The following is an 18,404-nucleotide window of genomic DNA, read 5'->3' on the forward strand; positions in this document are numbered from 1 at the left end:
TATTCTACAGCTGGGTCACGTTTTTTGAAATTGTGTTGTCAGATTTAGATCATATTATGATTTGTTATTTCAGCATGGTTAAAGGCGTTAAAAAACAGTTGTCATAAAAAGAAATTGAGTCTTTTACAGGGTTATGTAGTCCAGTCAACTCCTTATATAGATGAGGAAATGGAAACCCAAAGCAGTTAAGCAACTTGCCAGGTCACAAGTGTTATATTATCTCCTATCTCCTTAGAATTTTGGTTTCAATTTTAAAAATCGGTAAGGGAGAGAAGCTACGTGGTAATTTATGCGAGGAGCACTAGCTATTTGAATTCTGGCTGCAGAAGACCCTTTGAGGGATGGTGGAAAACCCTGTGTATTATTTAATTCTGTCAGTCTGAAGGTTAGAAGAGAGGAAGAAAAGCATTTCTAAGAACCACGTATGCGCGGCTGCTCACTTAAAGCCAGGGATCTACTAGTCAATACATTTTCTTCTATATAAGGGCCTGTGGCACTTAAGCAAGAACTAGGGGTGGCCTGCTTCGGAGGGGGCCACAAGAACGGGGTTCCTCCGACGGCAGAAACCCATTTCCTCCCATTCCTCATCCACTGTAGTGGCCTGAGGGTCACCCCCACCCCAAGCCGATAACGCCGTAGCACTTCCGCAAGTCCTGACTGCGCCCAGCTACAAACACTGCCGACTCTCTAGGAGAGCCGTTTGCAAACCCCAGGGTCCCCTAGCTTTGGGAGAAGCAGCAGAGCACTGGAGGCCACCGGCCCTGAGTCGCTAAGCGCCCCGCGGGAGGAAACTAGGGGCCTAATGTAGCCGTTGTTCCCACGGAGGGCCGGGGTCCCGGGAGGGCACACAAGCACTGGCTCAGGTTCAGCGCTTGATTGTCTCATTGTTTCCTCACCCCGGGGGGGGGCGGGGGCGCGCGCAGGAGCGCTCTCGCGTCGCAGGGCGAAACAGGGGGGGCTGTTGCGTTCTTAGGCGGCGGCCCCGCTGCCTAGGCAACCGCGCAGTTAAGGGTCCGGCCACCAGCACTTGTCCCCAGATCCCCTCCGCTACCCCCACCCCCTCCCCACCACCATTCCTCCCTCCTTCCTCCTCCTTCCCCCCTCCTCCTTTTCCCCTTCTTTCCTCCTCTACCCCTCTTCCCTCTCCCCCCACCGCCCCGCCTTCCGAGCACTCAATTAAGGCCAAGGTTTCCAGCTTCACAAAATGGCCACCGCGATCAACACCTGCGGTCACGTGACCCGCCGTCCTCCCGGCTTCGGGCTTTTTTTTTCCTAACTCCGTTTTCGGGGAGGCTGCCCGCGAAAGAACGAGGGCTTATTTCGAAGAAATCTACCGACATCCCCAAGTCGGAGGACTGACAGAAACTAGAACGAGTGCTCGGTTGAAAAGAACAGCAAAAACTGAGAGCACAGGGAGAAAAGGGGGGAAGAGGCCTAGGTCAAATTTTAAGACCTCCTCGCAGGCGGAAAACGGGACCCAACGAGTTATCGCGAGATCTCAAGATCTCAAAGACAGGCTAGGGTATTAGCGAAGAACAAGGGAACTGAAGCTCAAGCGAACTAGGACAGATTTGGCGCTCTGTGGGCCAAGGTAGGACGACCAGCCAGGGACGGGACTGACTAGAAAATCACGCGAGGTTTGGACTAAACGAGCGCGCAGTAGCTAGGCAGAAGTCACAGCGGCAGGAGGAGGGCGGGTGTGAGAGGGAGGGCCTACGTCTTACGTGCTGACGTAGCAGCCTTTCGAGTGGGTATATTAGATCGGTAGCCGCGCCGTGAGTTCCAGAGCCGCAGTTCTCCCGTGAGAGAGCCTTCGCGGTGAATCAAACACAGTCGCTCAGCAGAGGAAGACTCCGAGTTCTCGGTACTCTTCAGGGATGAGTCATGTGGCGGTGGAAAATGCGCTCGGGCTGGACCAGCAGGTGAGCTGCAAGGAGTCTACCGGGGTGGTTGCTGACCTAACTTAGCTTATGGCGCAGCGCTAACTGGCACTCTTAGTTCCCATTTCCTGCGTGCCTCGAGCTGGCTAGTGTGAGTGTTTCGGGGCTGTGGAAGAACGGGGAGGTGGCAGGAATGCTGGTTATGGCCGTCGCTCGGGCCGGGGCTCCGGCTTGGCCCGCGGTATTGTCCCCGGGCCGAGCACAATGGCGGCTTTTGTGTGTGCGTGCGCAGGCGAGCGGAGGGGGAGGGGGTGCGCGCGCTCTCGCGGGGACGCGCACGCGCAAACCTCGACTGGTTTAGTGACCCATGGGTGGTGTGTGTTGGGGGTTGTGCGCGGCGCTGCGCGATTGGGGACCCCTTTGGCCTCTAGGGCTTTCGACTCTGCGCGCGCGGCCTGGATTCCTGTCCCAGAGACCCGGCGGCGTTGGTGTGTGTGCGCGCGCGCGCGCAGCTGCATTTGTGTGTGTGAGTGTGTGTGTGTGTGTGTGTGTGTGTGTGTGTGTGAGAGAGAGAGAGAGAGTGAGCAGAGGGACGCGGCCCTGGAATGTGGGAGGGGGTGGCGCGGGGGGTGGCCTGCGCTCGGGGTAATGGCGGCGGCCTTCTTTGTGTGGGGCTGGGCGGCGCTGGGGCCCACTAGCGGGAGAGAGCGGGCCCCCGGCCGGCCAGGGCCTGGAAAGGAGCATGGAATGGACATCTTATTCCTCCCGGGCTTTCTTCCGCAGGCTTTTTCGCTCCAGCCCGTTTTCCGCAGGGGCCATCGTATGGTGGGTGCCGCGGCCGAGGAGGCCGCGTTTCCGGAGTGGAAAGTTTTGTGACGCAGAAGATTCGGAGAGGAGTGGGGGGAAGGGGAGGGAGTAATGGTCTCTGCGTGCGCGGTGGCGCTGGGTTCTAGATAGAGATTAGAACGCGGCGGAGAGACATCAGGGAGGTTAGGGACCTGGAGTGGCCCCTTTTCTTTCCTTGCTCCAGATAGTTTCGAGTGTGGCGATTTAGCGAGGGCCGCGCGTTGTTTTGGGTGGTACCACGGGTTGTATGACCATTCCCGTGTTAGTGACGTTTGATCCAGGAATCGGCCGGAGGAAAAATACCCGGAATGTAGCTTGGGGGAAATAAACACTGTTGTTGACTTGTTGCTGCCTGTGCAGTGGAATTGTGAAATAGGTCAGATCTCCGGGTCTGTCATCTTAACCGGAATCCCCTCTTCTAAGGCTTTGGGGGTAGATTAGAGGAGGACGTGTGATCTGAGCGAGGAGGAGGGGTTATGGGCTTCGGTGGCAGGAAGTCTGCATCCCTCTGCAACTGAAGCAACGTGCTTCAGATAAGCTTTTAGGTGGGATGTTTGGATCCTTTAAACTTCTTACCACGAACGCCAGAAAAATCCTGAAACGAAGTTTAGTGACACAAATTGATAGTAGATTTTAATGTAGTCGTGTGTAATATAATTTTAGAGATTTAATGATCTGTTTCTTTGGGAGCATCCCCCCCATTAATGAATCAGTTACATCCTCCATATTGCTGACAGGTCATATGTTGAATGAAGCACATAGAATATCTTGTCAAGAGCACTGGCTATCCCCAGTTTTAACATTTTCTGTACAGGTGGAGCCGTTTTAAAAAGATTATAGGCAGGAATGAAGCAATGTAATTCTAACATTTTATAGTAGTCTTTAACGTGCTCTTTATCGTTCCTGTTGCCCAGTGTAAAATTAAGAAAACTTGTGCAAAAGGAGTTTTTGTTCCTATCGCACTTGAAAGAATCAGTCTGTTAACAGAAAGCATGGTAGCGTTTTTGCTAATACAAACTATGGAAGTGAGGTGCCTGAAAGTCTTACCATACCTACTTACTTTTAAGATTTAGCATCTGCTTCCAGTTTTCAGTGACTCCATTGATGATGCTTGCAATTTGACAGTATCAATCTTGAACTTTCAACAGAAGACTTATGTCATCTTTGCAAACAGGTGGCATCACTACTATGTGATTTGGTCTTTTGTGGCTTTCTTAAAAAAATAAATTTTTTTTTTTTTTTTTGACACGTGTAGTTTTTTTCCCCCCGGTATTGCTTGCAAGTAGTTTCTGGTTAGTCATAAAAGAATGAGAAACCATAGCAGGTCTTTTTGTAGAATGTTGAGGTTTTGAGTTCCAGTGTAAGGGGTGAGTAGAAATGGAGATTAAAGGTAGTGAAATGTGTTCAACAAGAAAGTGTTGAATGTCACTTGTGCTATTTTATGTCCAAAGTCTTCTGAACTTAATCTGGATCCTGAAAATGGGAGAGTTGTTCTTAAGAGTGCTACCCTAATTAAAAATACTTGTGCAGCATTTAGGGATAAAAGAACTAAGAAATGGTCAGTTAAAATTTTGTTCTGTTTTTCAGGTGTGCTCTGTAGGCTTAAAATAATTCCAAGTAGGAAGTTGGTGGCATTGGAAACATTTGTCAGATATGATTGGAGTAAAGATGAATCCATTGCCTCTCTTGACATTTTAAAATACTTTCTTGGCGGGGCGCCTGGGTGGCTCAGTCGGTTAAGCGGCTGCCTTTGGCTCAGTTCATGATCCTGGGGTCCTGGGATCAAGCCCCACGTCCGGCTCCGTGCTCAGCAGAGAGCCTGCTTCTCCCTCTCCCTCTGACTGCCACTCTGCCTACTTGTGCTCTCTCTCTCTGTCAAATAAATAAATAAAATCTTTAAAAAAAAATAAAATACTTTCTTGGGGCTTTTACTATGGAAAATGTTACAGGGGGAAATTCATTTTTAATTGAATGGCTTAAATTTGGATCCAGTTTCTACCGGATAACGTTAGCATCCTGGTGTGCTGCTTTCTATAGTATAAACAGTGAGTGCTATTTTGGGTTTGCTTAGAATTTTACAGTCTTCAGAGCGCATTCTTAGTTCTTATTCTCATTAAGAGTTTCACATCAGCCCTACGAAGCAGGCAGGGCAACTAGCTAGAGGGCAGGACTGGTTTTCTCAAGTGTGCTAACCATTTAACTCTTTTCTCCTAGTTTGCTGGCCTAGACCTGAACTCTTCCGATAATCAGAGTGGAGGAAGTACAGCAAGCAGTAAGTAAACCATTTTATGAATTTCTTGAATATTAGAGTTTTAATAACTTCATGTTTCATTGGACTTACTTAAAGCTTAAGAATTCCCCTCCACTTGTTACTGTGGAAAGAATTATATAATCAGTGTTCTTAGAATTATGTAGTGTAATCAGTAATTTATCTAAAGCATTGTGGCCTTTTGGTAATAAAAGGGACTTTTTTTTTTTTTTTTTTTGAGTAAAAATCATTAAAAAGAACTTGATACAAACAAATTATCTTTGGAAGTGTTTATGTTCATTGTGAATCTTGAGCCCAGCTTAGAGGTGGTGGGAATGTGTTTATCCCTATTCGAGTGAATTTACCAGAATTAAATTCAGTAAAGGGAACATACACATGCTACAGCTAACCCTTTCCTGTGAAGAACATGAGATTTACAAGGCTATACTGAATCTTGAGGTGGTGGTTAAGATTGTAAATGCTGAATTGCATTGTTCTTTTCAAAAGAAATTAGATAAAAGCTATATTTCATTTTATTTTTTCAGTTTTTGTTTTTGCTTTTTTGAGACTTGTTACAGATTAGTATTGAGGTGTAGGTGGTTTATTATTTGGCAGTAGACTTGCTTCAGTTTCCTTCAGGTCAGGTCTCTTCCTATTAAACCCCCCCCCCAAGAAAAGGAGGGGGGAAATGGGTACAGGCTGTAGGGTGTGAAAGCATTTTTTTCAAGCACTGTGTTAGGTAGTAAAGGATGTGGCCTCATTTTTAGGCAAGAAGGGCCTCGCTGGGCACAAAGTTAACGTATTTTTTATAATCTACTTTATTTGTCATGGTAAAGATCTTTTAAGGGTTGGTCATCCTTTTTTTTAAGATTGATTTATTTGACAGAGACAAAGCGAGAGAGGGAACACAAGCAGGGGGAGTGGGAGAGGGAGAAAGCAGGCTTCCCACTGAGCAGGGAGCCCCATGTGGGGCTCCATCCCAGGACCCTGGGATCATGACCTGAGCCGGAGGCAGACGCTTAATGACTGAGCCACCCAGGCGCCCCTAAGGGTTGGTCATCCTAATTAGAGATATTTAATATTTAATTCAACCCAAAAGTGGAAAGGAGAGTTAAGTTGTAGATTCATTAGTAATAAAGCAGGTTGATTTTCCTTTACTTGGTAGATACACATTATTTGCTTTTGTTTCTCATCCATTGTCTAGGCTATATTCTTGCCTGCCTACAGAACAAGTGGACTATAGACTCAGCAAGCCCCAAGTTAAAACTCTCAGTTCCTTGAAATCCTTTCGCCTTTGCAGTTTTTCCTTAATGTGTATCATCTATTTTTTGGAACTTACCAGGATGGAAACAAAAATGTCTCCCAATGTCTAATTTCATGATTTATTACATAGTAGTCTGTGAGGTTGTAATACTTAGGTTGTTAACTGTGTCTGCTTATGACCTTTCTCTGAAATAATAGCAGCCCCCTTTAAAAAGTTGTGTTACACTAACCACTAGTGACAAGTTATATTTATTTGTGGATTTCAGTGATTAGGTTCTGAGTCAAATTTTTATTTACCAAACTTTTCCTCCTCCCCCTCCCTTTTTTAAGTTCTTAAAAAGCAGTACCCATTTAAAGTAAAAGTAGATTCATTTTCCCCCTTCTCAATTTCCAAGTAAGAGACTAGAAGGTTGGATACTAAAAAAATTTTTTTCCAGGACCATTTTTTAATTGCACAAATTTTCGTGAAAAGCTTTAACTTGAAGTTTTGGCATTTACTTTTATATTCTTTCTTTTAGAGGGGCGCTATATTCCTCCTCACTTAAGGAACAGAGAAGCTACTAAAGGTAAGTCAACAACTTAGTAGACCTAATTCTTTGTGTTTAGACGTCGGAGCCTAGGGAAAAATGAGGCACTTTGGGAAGTCCGTAAACATTGTGCTCTCCTGTGCCTGTCAGAATTGGTTCAAATATTAGGAAATTATTATAAATTATTATATATTTCACTTTGGGAAAACTCATCTACAGTCACGCAGTGCAAAATTCTATTTCCTCCGTTAGATTTTCTGTGGCCAAGGGCATGGCTTTGTACAATTTTACTAGTGTTGTACTTTGTGATTTGTGTTTGTAATCATTCACATCATGATTTCAAATTGAAAAAGGTGAGTAGGCACCCTACTATGTAAACCAAATTGCATGGTTGATAACCCAGTTATTTCTGTTTTGTAGAGCTGTCAAAAGAAAGATGGGTTATTGCAGAATAGATAACAGATTATAAACCGATTGTAGCATTGGGCATGCTCCCAGTAAGTTGGGAGTGATCTCTGGTTTCATCTCCTTGCTTTTAACTGCTTCATTTGAAAGGATTCGTCTAAAATGTATCACAACACCTGGTCTTTTCTGATTGTGTTTGTAATGTAGTGATAGATAACTAGTACATACTTCATTATGGAACCATTGTTTGGGTGCTGTATATTCCATAAAATAGGTGATCTGAGATTTGGAGGCAAAGTGAAGGTTTGGAAAACTATTTAAAGGTTAAGAAGAAGATTATAAAGAAGGCGGAAGGGTGGAGAAGCCCACAGAATCCTGTGGTTTGCTGTCGTTCCTCCATATGTATGTGCAGTCTTTGTTAGCTGCACTGTCCCTGCAATACATGGGTATAAAATCCATATTATAATTTCTTAACTATCGTATCATTGTTCCTAGTTACTGCACATTTTGTCTTTATCGTCATGGGTTCTCTCATTCTTGAGAGTGTTCTAGCTGAAATTGGCCCCACGTATATTTAGTGCTTAGTGATTTTCCCTCTTCATCCCAGTGACAGATCAAAGGGAAGAGGCAGTATAGAGGTTTTAGAACTGAAAGGTCTTAGAAATGTAATTAAATTCTTTATTGCTAGCTAAGGCTGTCAGTCACCTGGCTGGCTAATAGTAGGGACATCAGCGGAAGGAAAGTAACTTGTAAACGATCTCTTTAATAAAGTGCTACTGAAACTTGTTAAGCCCTCCACTGCTTGTTTTTAAACCCTCTGCCTGTTGGGCTAATTTATACCTTTCTCATTCCCTGTTATTGAATGTTTATAGTTGTACGTAAGAATCTGTCCACACTAACAGTGTTGCAGGGATGAGGATTTTTCTTTTTTCTAGGTATTCCTGATTCTTGTCTGATAGTATGCACTTCATGTGAACAGAGCATTGTTCTACTTTTTACTATTGAAACTGGAAAACACTCTTATTAAAAAGTAATCTGACCTTTAGGAATGTCTTAAACAGCACCTCTAAGACATTGAAATAATGGCAGCTGTTTCCTAGTAAACTGGGTTCACACCTATAAAATGAATGGAAATGAAATTGTGGTCATATAACAATTGTTTTATAGGCAAAGCGATTGAGCTTTTTAGAGGTGGTATTTTATTCATTTTAGAACACTTTTAGACTGTCAAATTGCTTGGCTCAGTGCACAGTATTTTCTAGTGGAGAGAGTTAAAAATATAAAAAATTTTGTGTTCCAGTTGTAAATCAGCTCTAAATCTTGGTTCTTTTCTAGTACCGTGATAGGAATATTTCCATTGTCCTTCCAGTTCACACACATAAGATAAAGTTTTAGAGGGCTTCGAATTCAGAGACCTAGGTATTGTAAATTTCTAATTAATACAATAAAATGGGTTTGCTTTTTTTCATTGAAGGATTCTACGATAAAGACAGTTCAGGGTGGAGTTCTAGTAAGGATAAGGATGCGTACAGCAGTTTTGGATCTCGTAGTGATTCAAGAGGGAAGTCTAGTTTCTTTAGTGATCGTGGAAGTGGATCAAGGGGAAGGTAAGTGATTTTTATTGATCTTCTGGTCTTGTGCGTATGCAATTTAGGAATTGGTCTTTAATTTGATAAGTACTCATTCCTGTCCTCTGACCATTAAGCATGTTTTTTTCCCTTAATAGACCACCTGTTTGGATGTTAAGCATTAGTTAGGTCTGTGTAATCCTATTTTCCTAGCTGTAAGAGGTCTTAACTAAATTGAACTTGTTACATAGAAATTGGATGAGAATAAGAATGTGCACCTGGGCATAGTGAAATCAGTTGCTTTTATATTTCTTCAGTTTTATTTATATGTAAAGGAGTAAGTTTATCTAGTGAGTGGCCTAATATGGTTGAGATTTTTTGTGGATATTCTATATGACAATTTTTAAACACCTTATATTTTTGATTACACAAGTGGTGAACTGACCTCATGCGCCTAATAGCTGTGGTTAGTCCTGTGTGTCCTGATTTTTCGCAAACAGGCCTAAAACTAAAAACATCTTAATTCAGGTAAGGATTATTTTCTACCTTTTATCCAAAGTCTGTCACACAGGTGAATTGATTGTCCTTTCAAGTGACATCCTAGTTATAACTGGGACAATTGATGTTTGGTGTGCTTTTTTCTTTTTCCTACCACTAAAATACATTTGGATGAGAAGTTTAAATAAAGGCGTAAGTTATGTGCTGATACCAAATATTTAAGACTTGGTTCTTAATTTCAGCATGTATGAGGCCTGTGTAGGCTGTATAATACAGAAATCAAGAAGGATACATACTTAGCGTATGTGAATGACAGTCTGATTAATTAAAAGGCCTTATTTGTCAAATAAGAGTAAGGAAAATTGACATCCTTGAAGTTAGCCATAATGAACGGTTCAACTTCTCTCCAGGTACAGTTCTAGAGTAGTACTAGGAATCTGATAGTGGTTAAATGATATTCTGATTAGTTGCTTATGCTGTTCAGGTTTGATGATCGTGGACGGAGTGACTATGATGGCATTGGCAGCCGTGGTGACAGAAGTGGTTTTGGCAAATTTGAACGTGGTGGAAATAGTCGCTGGTGTGACAAATCAGATGAAGATGATTGGTCAAAACCACTCCCACCAAGTGAACGCTTGGAACAGTAAGTTTTTGAAATGTATGTTAATTGTGATAAAGCCTTATTAGCTAGTATAACAAGTAAATGTACCAATCTTGATTTCAGGGAACTCTTTTCTGGAGGAAACACTGGGATTAACTTTGAGAAATATGACGACATTCCAGTTGAGGCAACAGGCAACAACTGTCCTCCACACATTGAAAGTGTAAGTATTTGTGCTTGAGCTTTTTAAGACACAGAGGGAAGTGTATGTAAACTTTTTCACAGCACATCAAAATGAGGCGGGCTTCTTAAAAGCAAATGCAGACTGTACCTACTTTAATAATTCTTTAGTTACATTAAAAACCTGCCTCATTGGTTTGTGGAAAGGGAAAGATTGAGTTCAGTGTCACCATTACTAATAATTGGAAATAGAAAATGGGTCAAATATAGGAAGAACCCAGACTTCTCCAGTGTATATTAAACCTGGGGGTTGATTTTTCTCAAAATATATTGTCGTTTCACGTAAAGCAGCTGTATGGTACAAATCAGCTGTGAGGGGTTCCCCCCCCTTATTATTGTATTAGTGTAAAGCAAAAATGGCTCCAGATAGCATTTCTAGCTATTTAACCCCGTTGAATTTCTTTGACAGTTCAGTGATGTTGAGATGGGAGAAATTATTATGGGAAACATTGAGCTTACTCGTTATACTCGCCCAACTCCAGTGCAAAAGCATGCTATTCCTATTATCAAAGAGAAAAGAGACTTGATGGCTTGTGCTCAAACAGGTAAGTTTATTTGATAAAAGTAAAAAATTGTCAAGAATACCGTAATAGGGTTTGGTCTTATAAAGCTAGTACCAAAAAAAACCACACGGGGTATCTTAGTCTCACGGGGAAGCTTGAGTCCCAGATGTAGCCTCACCGGTATACTTTGATACAGGTATGCAGTAGCTGGCTGCTATTTCTTGTGTTGGACCTTTGGATTTTATGTTCTCTCTAGTGTTCTCATTGGGGCCTATAGAAAGTCCTCAGCCCGGTACTGCTGCAAGAGGGATACATTATTGTCCGTGCATTGGTGGGAAATGAGCACTGTAACATTATATCTGGAATAAGGGGGATAAGATTAGAATAGTCTGTGATCCATAGGAATGTGGCCAAGGGAAAGGTGCGGTGCCTTCATGGGAAAGGAGCACCTACCATCTTTTGGGAATGGGGGTATTTCTTAGGTTGCCCGGGTCCTTTGGGTGAGGGGTGTTAGAAGGGGTTGACACCAAGTTGAAGCCAGCCATTCGTGGCTACAGCGCTAAAGTTTGACCAATATGAAAGAGGGTGGCAGGACCCCCCCCTTAAAAATACATAATAATCATTTGGTATTTTTTCTTCCCTATGGGAGAGTGGGAATATCATCCTTTGTACACCATTAGTATCTACAGTACCTGCAAGGAAGTATTAGAAATTGAAATTGACATCACTTTGGAGGCACAATGGTTGTTCTCTTTACACACACAAATGCAAAGAAGTGAATACTACATTGTTATTGATCAGAGTTTGGTATACTTTAAGGGAACAAAATAAACCTTTTTTGTTTTATGGGCCACATGGTCTCCGTTGCCAATCTACTCATTTTGGCTGTTGTGGTCTGAAAGCACCTATAGACCTCATGGAAATTTTGCATGGCTGTATTCCAATAAAGCTTTATTTACAAAGATAAATAGGCTGGGTCTTCATTTGCTGACTCAGAAGTCACTTCCCGGTATTTTTAACTTTGGTGTTAATTTTTAGAAAATTTATTTGGGCATAAAGTAAAACCACTAATTAACCAGTAATAGGGCAGTTAAAAAACTTCGTGTATTATTCAAAAATAATGAGGTTTTTCTGTGGTTGAATTAGAATATGCTTTCTCTTAAACAGGGTCTGGAAAAACTGCAGCGTTTCTCTTACCCATCTTGAGTCAGATTTATTCAGATGGTCCAGGCGAGGCTTTGAGGGCCATGAAGGTAAATACTTGCTAAATGGGACTTTATTTTAAGGTAAGCTCTATGCCCGCTCTAGGTCTTGAACTCACCACCCTAAGATCAAGAGTTGCATGCTCTACAGACTGAGCCAGCCAGGTGCCCCTGAAGTAGGACATTGTTGTTATTTCTTTTTAAGATTTTAAGTATTTGAGAGACAGCTAGAGAGCACAAGCGGGGGAGAAGGAGAAGCAGGCTCATTGCCCAGCAGGGAGCCCGACACAGGGCTCGATCCCAGGACCCTGGGATCATGATCTGAGCCGAGGGCCGACTGAGCCAGCCAGGCACACCAGTAGGAGATTATTGTAGAACTTTGTAGGTCGCTATTGAGAGAACTTTCTAAATGAGAGTTCTTTATAAAGAACTTCCTACTTACTCCAAATTATTTAGTGAAAAAGTTTTCACATAATAAATTACAGAAGGGAATTACGTTGTAGTGGGTCTTTAAAAAAGGATGTTAAAGAGTTTAACTTAAATTATTTCTTAGGAAAATGGAAGGTACGGACGTCGCAAGCAATACCCAATCTCCTTGGTATTAGCACCAACTAGAGAATTGGCAGTACAGATCTACGAGGAAGCCAGGAAAGTAAGTATGCATTTCAGGGATTATTGGCTTTCCCATTGATTCTAATGAAATGTTTTATGACCATGTAAAAGTGTTGGCCTTGAAGTTGATAAACTTTCTTCGCTTACAGTTTTCATACCGATCTAGAGTTCGACCTTGCGTGGTTTATGGTGGTGCTGATATTGGTCAACAGATTCGAGACTTAGAGCGTGGATGCCACTTGTTAGTAGCTACTCCAGGACGTCTAGTGGATATGATGGAAAGAGGAAAGATTGGATTAGACTTTTGCAAGTATGTTAATTTTAAGTGCATGAGATGTAATAATTTTTTAATTACTGACCATTAGTTTTGCAGTAGTTATTAGCACTGTTGACATTTTTAAGTTTGAGAAGTGGCTTGTGTAAGTACTTGTACAGGAAGTTGGCTAATTGTAACTTTAATGTTGAAAAATCCAGGGACCTTTTTTAGTAGAGGCTGAGAATAACCAGACTGGGACAGAGTGAAAAGTAGTAAGAGCTAGTTTTGCTGTATGCTTGTGAATGATGGCAAAAATCCTGGGCTAGGTCTCATGTACGTGTGTCAAATCATGCAGTATGAGGAATTTAACTATCAAAATAATACTAATTTTGATAACAGCTGTACTAAAACTGTCCTCTCAAATTCTAAACTGATTATTTTTATGGCAGATACTTGGTGTTAGATGAAGCTGATCGGATGTTGGATATGGGTTTTGAACCTCAGATACGTAGAATAGTTGAAGAAGATACTATGCCACCAAAGGGTGTCCGCCACACTATGATGTTTAGTGCTACTTTCCCTAAGGAAATACAGGTATTGTTTGATGCTGCAGCTTTCACCACTTAGGAATTTGTTGATTTCAGTAGATAATAAACTTTTTTTCCTTTTTTTTAATTCTTTCAGATGCTGGCTCGTGATTTCTTAGATGAGTATATCTTTTTAGCTGTAGGAAGAGTTGGCTCTACCTCTGAGAATATTACACAAAAAGTAGTTTGGGTGGAAGAGTCCGACAAACGGTCATTTTTGCTTGACCTTCTGAATGCAACAGGTAATAAATACATGCAACAGGTAAAATGACAATATTAGCATCACGCTGGTGACTTAGGTAATGAGAATCCATTTGGATCCCCTTTACTGCTTTTCCTCCCCATTCAGAACATTCGTTAAAAGTATTATTTGCCTCTCTTTGCATGTTTACTAAATGTAAAGAGAACTAAGTCACTATTAGTGACAAAAACCTGGTAATTTTTCACAATCAGGCAAGGATTCACTGACCTTAGTGTTTGTGGAGACCAAAAAGGGTGCAGATTCTCTGGAAGATTTCTTGTACCACGAAGGATATGCTTGTACCAGTATTCATGGAGACCGATCTCAGAGAGATAGAGAAGAGGCCCTTCACCAGTTCCGCTCAGGAAAAAGCCCAATTCTAGTGGCTACAGCAGTATGTATAAGACTGTTCTTTCATGTTCAGCATGTTCAACTTTTGGCTTTAAGTGTGCCATATATAACAAAAATTATTTTTCAGGTAGCAGCAAGAGGACTGGATATTTCAAATGTGAAACATGTTATCAATTTTGACTTGCCAAGTGATATTGAAGAATATGTACATCGCATTGGCCGTACAGGACGTGTAGGGAACCTTGGTAAGTGTTTGGTTACTTGATGGTCTGGTGGTGGTTTTTCAGTGGGAGGCGTACAGCCAAGAACTTCCCAGGATCTTAAATCTAAGAACTACTCTGTTTCTAAGGAATGCAGTTAAAATCTATCTTAGCAATACAAACAAGTGACTTGTCATCTCTTTTCTTGGTATTCTACTTAATATGCTGTGTAGGAAAGTAAGAATAACTCTGCTTTTGTGGAAGACCTTAATTTCTGTACTTTTTGGAACTGGTTTAGGCCTTGCCACCTCATTCTTTAACGAGAGGAATATAAATATTACCAAGGATTTGTTGGATCTTCTTGTTGAAGCAAAACAAGAAGTGCCATCTTGGTTAGAAAACATGGCTTATGAACACCACTACAAGGGTAGCAGTCGTGGACGATCTAAGAGGTAAGGCATACAGGTGGTGCATAAAGAGAAGGATGGGTGCCACATCCACAGTTCACTTTTCCAGTATTTAGTTGAGCAGGCTTCGTATTTCTTAGGTTGCCCGGGTCCTTTGGGTGAGGGGTGTTAGAAGGGGTTGACACCGAGTTGAAGCCCTCCACTCGTGTCTACAGCCTTTGATCACTGCTAGGGAAGAGAGGGCTGGATAGGGAAATGTTTTCATTGCAAAATCAGAAATTGACCATTGGGAAGTTTTAACAAGAATTGGGGTATTTGGTGGCATTTCATTGTCCCATGAAAACCCCCAACACACCCTGTCGTTGAAGTAGTAGATTCAGTGGAGGATTCGGCGCCCGAGACTATCGACAAAGCAGCGGTGCCAGCAGTTCCAGCTTCAGCAGCAGCCGCGCAAGCAGCAGCCGCAGTGGTGGAGGCGGCCACGGCAGCAGCAGGGCATTTGGTGGAGGTAATGTGAATTTTTTAACCTGTCTTTGGGAAGGGCTTCTTCCTTGGAGTCCTCTTTTTCAAAGTGTAATTAAAAACAGTGGGGAAGTGCAGCCCTGTAGATTGCTTTTCGTAATTTGACATCAGAGTACTTTTAAAGAAGGGAAAGATTGTATTTAACGGTGGATGACTTAATTAATTTCTCTCTCTCTCAAATCTCTCATTAGGTGGCTATGGAGGCTTTTACAACAGTGATGGATATGGAGGAAATTATAACTCCCAGGGGGTTGACTGGTGGGGTAACTGAACCTGCTTTGCAGTAGGCCACCCTGCCAAACAAGCTAATATGGAAACCACATGTAACTTAGCCAGACTATACCTTGTGTAGCTTCAAGAACTCGCAGTACATTACCAGCTGTGATTCTCCACTGAAATTTTTTTTTTAAGGGAGCTCAAGGTCACATGAAGAATTGAAAGGAACAATCAGCAGCCCTGTTCAGAAGGTGGTTCGAAGACTTCATTGCTGTAGTTTGGATTAACTCCCCTCCCGCCAACCCCCATCCCAAACTGCATTTATAATTTTGTGACTGAGGATCATTTGTTTGTTAATGTACTGTGCCTTTAACTTTAGACAACTTTTTATTTTGATGTCCTGTTGGCTCAGTAATGCTCAAGATATCAATTGTTTTGACAAAATAAATTTACTGAACTTGGGCTAAAATCAAACCTTGGCACACAGGTGTGATACAACTTAACAGGAATCATCGATTCATCCATAAATATTATAAGGAAAAAACTTATGCGGTAGCCTGCATTAGGGCTTTTTGATACTTGCAGATTGGGGGAAAACAACAAACGTCTTGAAGCATATTAATGGAATTAGTTTCTAATGTGGCAAACTGTATTAAGTTAAAAGTTCTGATTTGCTCACTCTATCCTGGATAGGTATTTAGAACCTGATAGTCTTTAAACAAGCCATTCCAGTCATGATGAGGTGATGTATGAATACATGCATACATTCAAAGCACTGTTTTCAAAGTTAATGCAAGTAAATACAGCAATTCCTCTTTCAATGTTTAGGCAGATCATTAACTATGAGCTAGCCAAATGTGGGCATATTATTACAGGGAAAGTTTAAAGGTCTGATAACTTGAAATAGGTTTTTAGGAGAATTCATCTACTTAGACTTTTTAAATGCCTGCCATAAATGAAATTGAAATGGTAGAATGGCTGACCACAGCAATGACCAGCCCTCCTCGGGGCCCTGGGTGATTTTTGGTCTAATAACGCATGCTAGTGTTGATGTTTTTTGGTCAAGAGGGTATGAACAGGAAGAATTAATGCAGCAGGCTTTATTTTAAATGCCGATTCACATTACTCTGTTCAAGCTGCGTTGAGATGTTAAACTGGCTTACTATAGACTTTGTAAAAATGGCTCCAGAAGAGTAACAAACTGAAATTTTGAGATCACACAGGTTGGAAATATGTACATAACTGCACAAGGTGTCGATTCTGCTCTACAGTGCAGTTTTAGTCAGTTTTAGTTGCATAGGTTTCCATTGTATTTATAGTCTGTTTATGCTAAATCTGGCCAAAGATGAGCATTGTCCACCACTAAAATGCCTCTGCCACTTTGAATTCTGTGCTAATTTTGTGGCCAGAATGCGGTGATCAAAACGCTCAATCTTTTTACAGTGGCATAGGAAGATGGCAAAAATTTCCTAAAGTGCAATAGATTTTCAAGTGTATTGTGCCTTGTTCTAAAACTTTTATTAAGTAGGTGCACTTGACAGTATTGAGGTCATTTGTTATGGTGCTATTTCAATTAGTCTAGGTTTAGGCCCTTGTACATTTTGCCCATAACTTTTTACAAAGTACTTCTTTTATTGCACATTCAGAGAATTTTATATATATGTCTTGTGTGCGTGTCCTTAAACTTCCAATCTTATTTTGTCTCTTGGAGATTGTTGAACGCAGCTTGTCTAGGAAGGGGATGGGACTAGATTCTAAAATTTATTTGGGACCACGGGAATAATAGTTGGGAAGAAAAACTATTTGCACACGACAGATTTCTAGATACTTTTTGCTGCTAGTTTTATGTAATATTTATTGAACATTTTGACAAATATTTATTTTTGTAAGCCTAAAAGTGATTCTTTGAAAGTTTAAAGAAACTTGACCAAAAGACAGTACAAAAACACTGGCACTTGAATGTTGAATGTCACCGTATGCGTGAAATTATATATTTCGGGGTAGTGTGAGCTTTTAATGTTAAGTCATATTAAACTCTTAAGTCAAATTAAGCAGACCCGGCATTGGCAGTGTAGCCATAACTTTCTGATGTTAGTAAAAACAAAATTGGCGACTTGAAATTAAATCATGCCAAGGTTTTGATACACTTGTCTTAAGATATTAATGACACACTTCAAAAACACTGATAAGAAGTGTCCAGATTCTCAGATGTTTGTTGCGTGAGTTTTGTTTAGTTGTGTGTATTTTTTTTTTTTCAGTGAATGTCTGGCACATTGCAATCCTCAAACATGTGGTTATCTTTGTTGTATTGGCATATTCAGTGACTTGTACATTCAGCGGTAGCGTTTGAGCAAGTTTTATCAGCAAGCAATATTTTCAGTTAATAAGGTTTCAAAAATCATGTAAGAATGGATTTAAACTTGCTGAATGTAAAGATTGAACTTCAAGTCACTGTAGCTTTAGTAATTGCTTATGTATTTAGATGCTAGCACTGCATGTGCTGTGCATATTCTGATTTTATTAAAATAAAAAGTTGAACTGCACAGTCTCCTTTGTTGTTGTCAATTGTGGTTTATTATTATAGGTGAAAATAAAGTTGTGCTCTTGCCTGAAGAATTGTAAGGTGTAATTTTTTTGGTTTGCCGTCCAATGCTAATTTGGAGATGCCTCTTGGAGACAGAATTACTCTGATAGAAGTATTTGTAATAAAAGATGAAGTTGGCCCAAAAAAGTTGTTGGAATAGATGGGATTCAGGTCCTTAGTGATGTACAGTGTATTGCAAATTGGTTTGTATTTGAGCAGCTTAATATGGGTGGGAATCTGTTTTTTGAAGCACTTGAAGGTCATTTGAACAGGGGAAGGCAAAAACCAAATGTACTAGTAGTCCAAGTGATGGTGAACACTTAAGGATCAAGAATGTATTGGGGGAGGGAGCTACTGGCTGGCTCAGTCGGTAGAACACGTGGTTCAGTCTCAGGGTCGGGAGTTCAAGCCCCGTGTTGGGCATGGAGCCTACTTTTAAATGTATTTGGGGCCAGGGTGATGGAGGCGGCATGGGCACCCTTCCTCCCCCTTCGGTTTCTTTGCTGGCCTCCATTACTCCACTTTGCTGCAGGCTCCTACCACCAATTAACAGACGGTCAGGCTAAGACCTCTTTAAGAAGTTAACAAAAGTAAGGACTGCTCTGTTTCGGGGGTCAAACATGAAGTGTTGGCAATCATGATTTAAC

The 18,404-nt window shown here is 41.6% G+C and overlaps 1 protein-coding gene across 2 annotated transcripts; it reads left to right on the forward strand.

The window, feature by feature from the left end:
- The first annotated feature begins 1,397 nt into the window (after positions 1–1,397).
- On the forward strand, positions 1,398–17,776 carry DDX3X (DEAD-box helicase 3 X-linked). 2 transcript variants are annotated; one of them, XM_045876459.3, is made up of 17 exons: positions 1,398–1,922; positions 4,941–4,998; positions 6,756–6,803; positions 8,644–8,776; positions 9,720–9,878; positions 9,960–10,059; positions 10,486–10,621; positions 11,747–11,832; positions 12,335–12,433; positions 12,543–12,703; positions 13,099–13,243; positions 13,334–13,478; positions 13,690–13,871; positions 13,956–14,073; positions 14,327–14,480; positions 14,804–14,943; positions 15,149–17,776. In XM_045876459.3, exons 1-17 carry the CDS (start codon positions 1,878–1,880, stop codon positions 15,226–15,228), a joined length of 1,989 nt encoding a protein of 662 aa, XP_045732415.1. In that variant the 5' UTR covers positions 1,398–1,877; the 3' UTR covers positions 15,229–17,776. The 2 variants fall into 2 exon arrangements, with proteins under 2 accessions (XP_045732415.1, XP_045732425.1); XM_045876469.3 differs by having other exon boundaries at positions 1,763–1,922; positions 14,807–14,943.
- Positions 17,777–18,404: the final 628 nt, after the last annotated feature.

This window comes from Mirounga angustirostris, unplaced genomic scaffold, assembly GCF_029215605.1.
Source record: "Mirounga angustirostris isolate CCGP_5_RB_7025 unplaced genomic scaffold, mMirAng1.0.hap1 SCAF_11, whole genome shotgun sequence".
In the NCBI taxonomy this organism is placed as follows: Eukaryota; Metazoa; Chordata; class Mammalia; order Carnivora; family Phocidae; genus Mirounga; species Mirounga angustirostris.

Coding starts and splice junctions, on each gene's coding strand:
- DDX3X (XM_045876459.3), top strand. CDS start 1,878: ATGAGTCATGTGGCGGTGGAAAATGCGCTCGGGCTGGACCAGCAG. Junction 4,999..6,755: donor TGGAGGAAGTACAGCAAGCA/GTAAGTAAACCA, acceptor TCTTTCTTTTAG/AGGGGCGCTATATTCCTCCT. Junction 14,481..14,803: donor AGTCGTGGACGATCTAAGAG/GTAAGGCATACA, acceptor CTGTCGTTGAAG/TAGTAGATTCAGTGGAGGAT.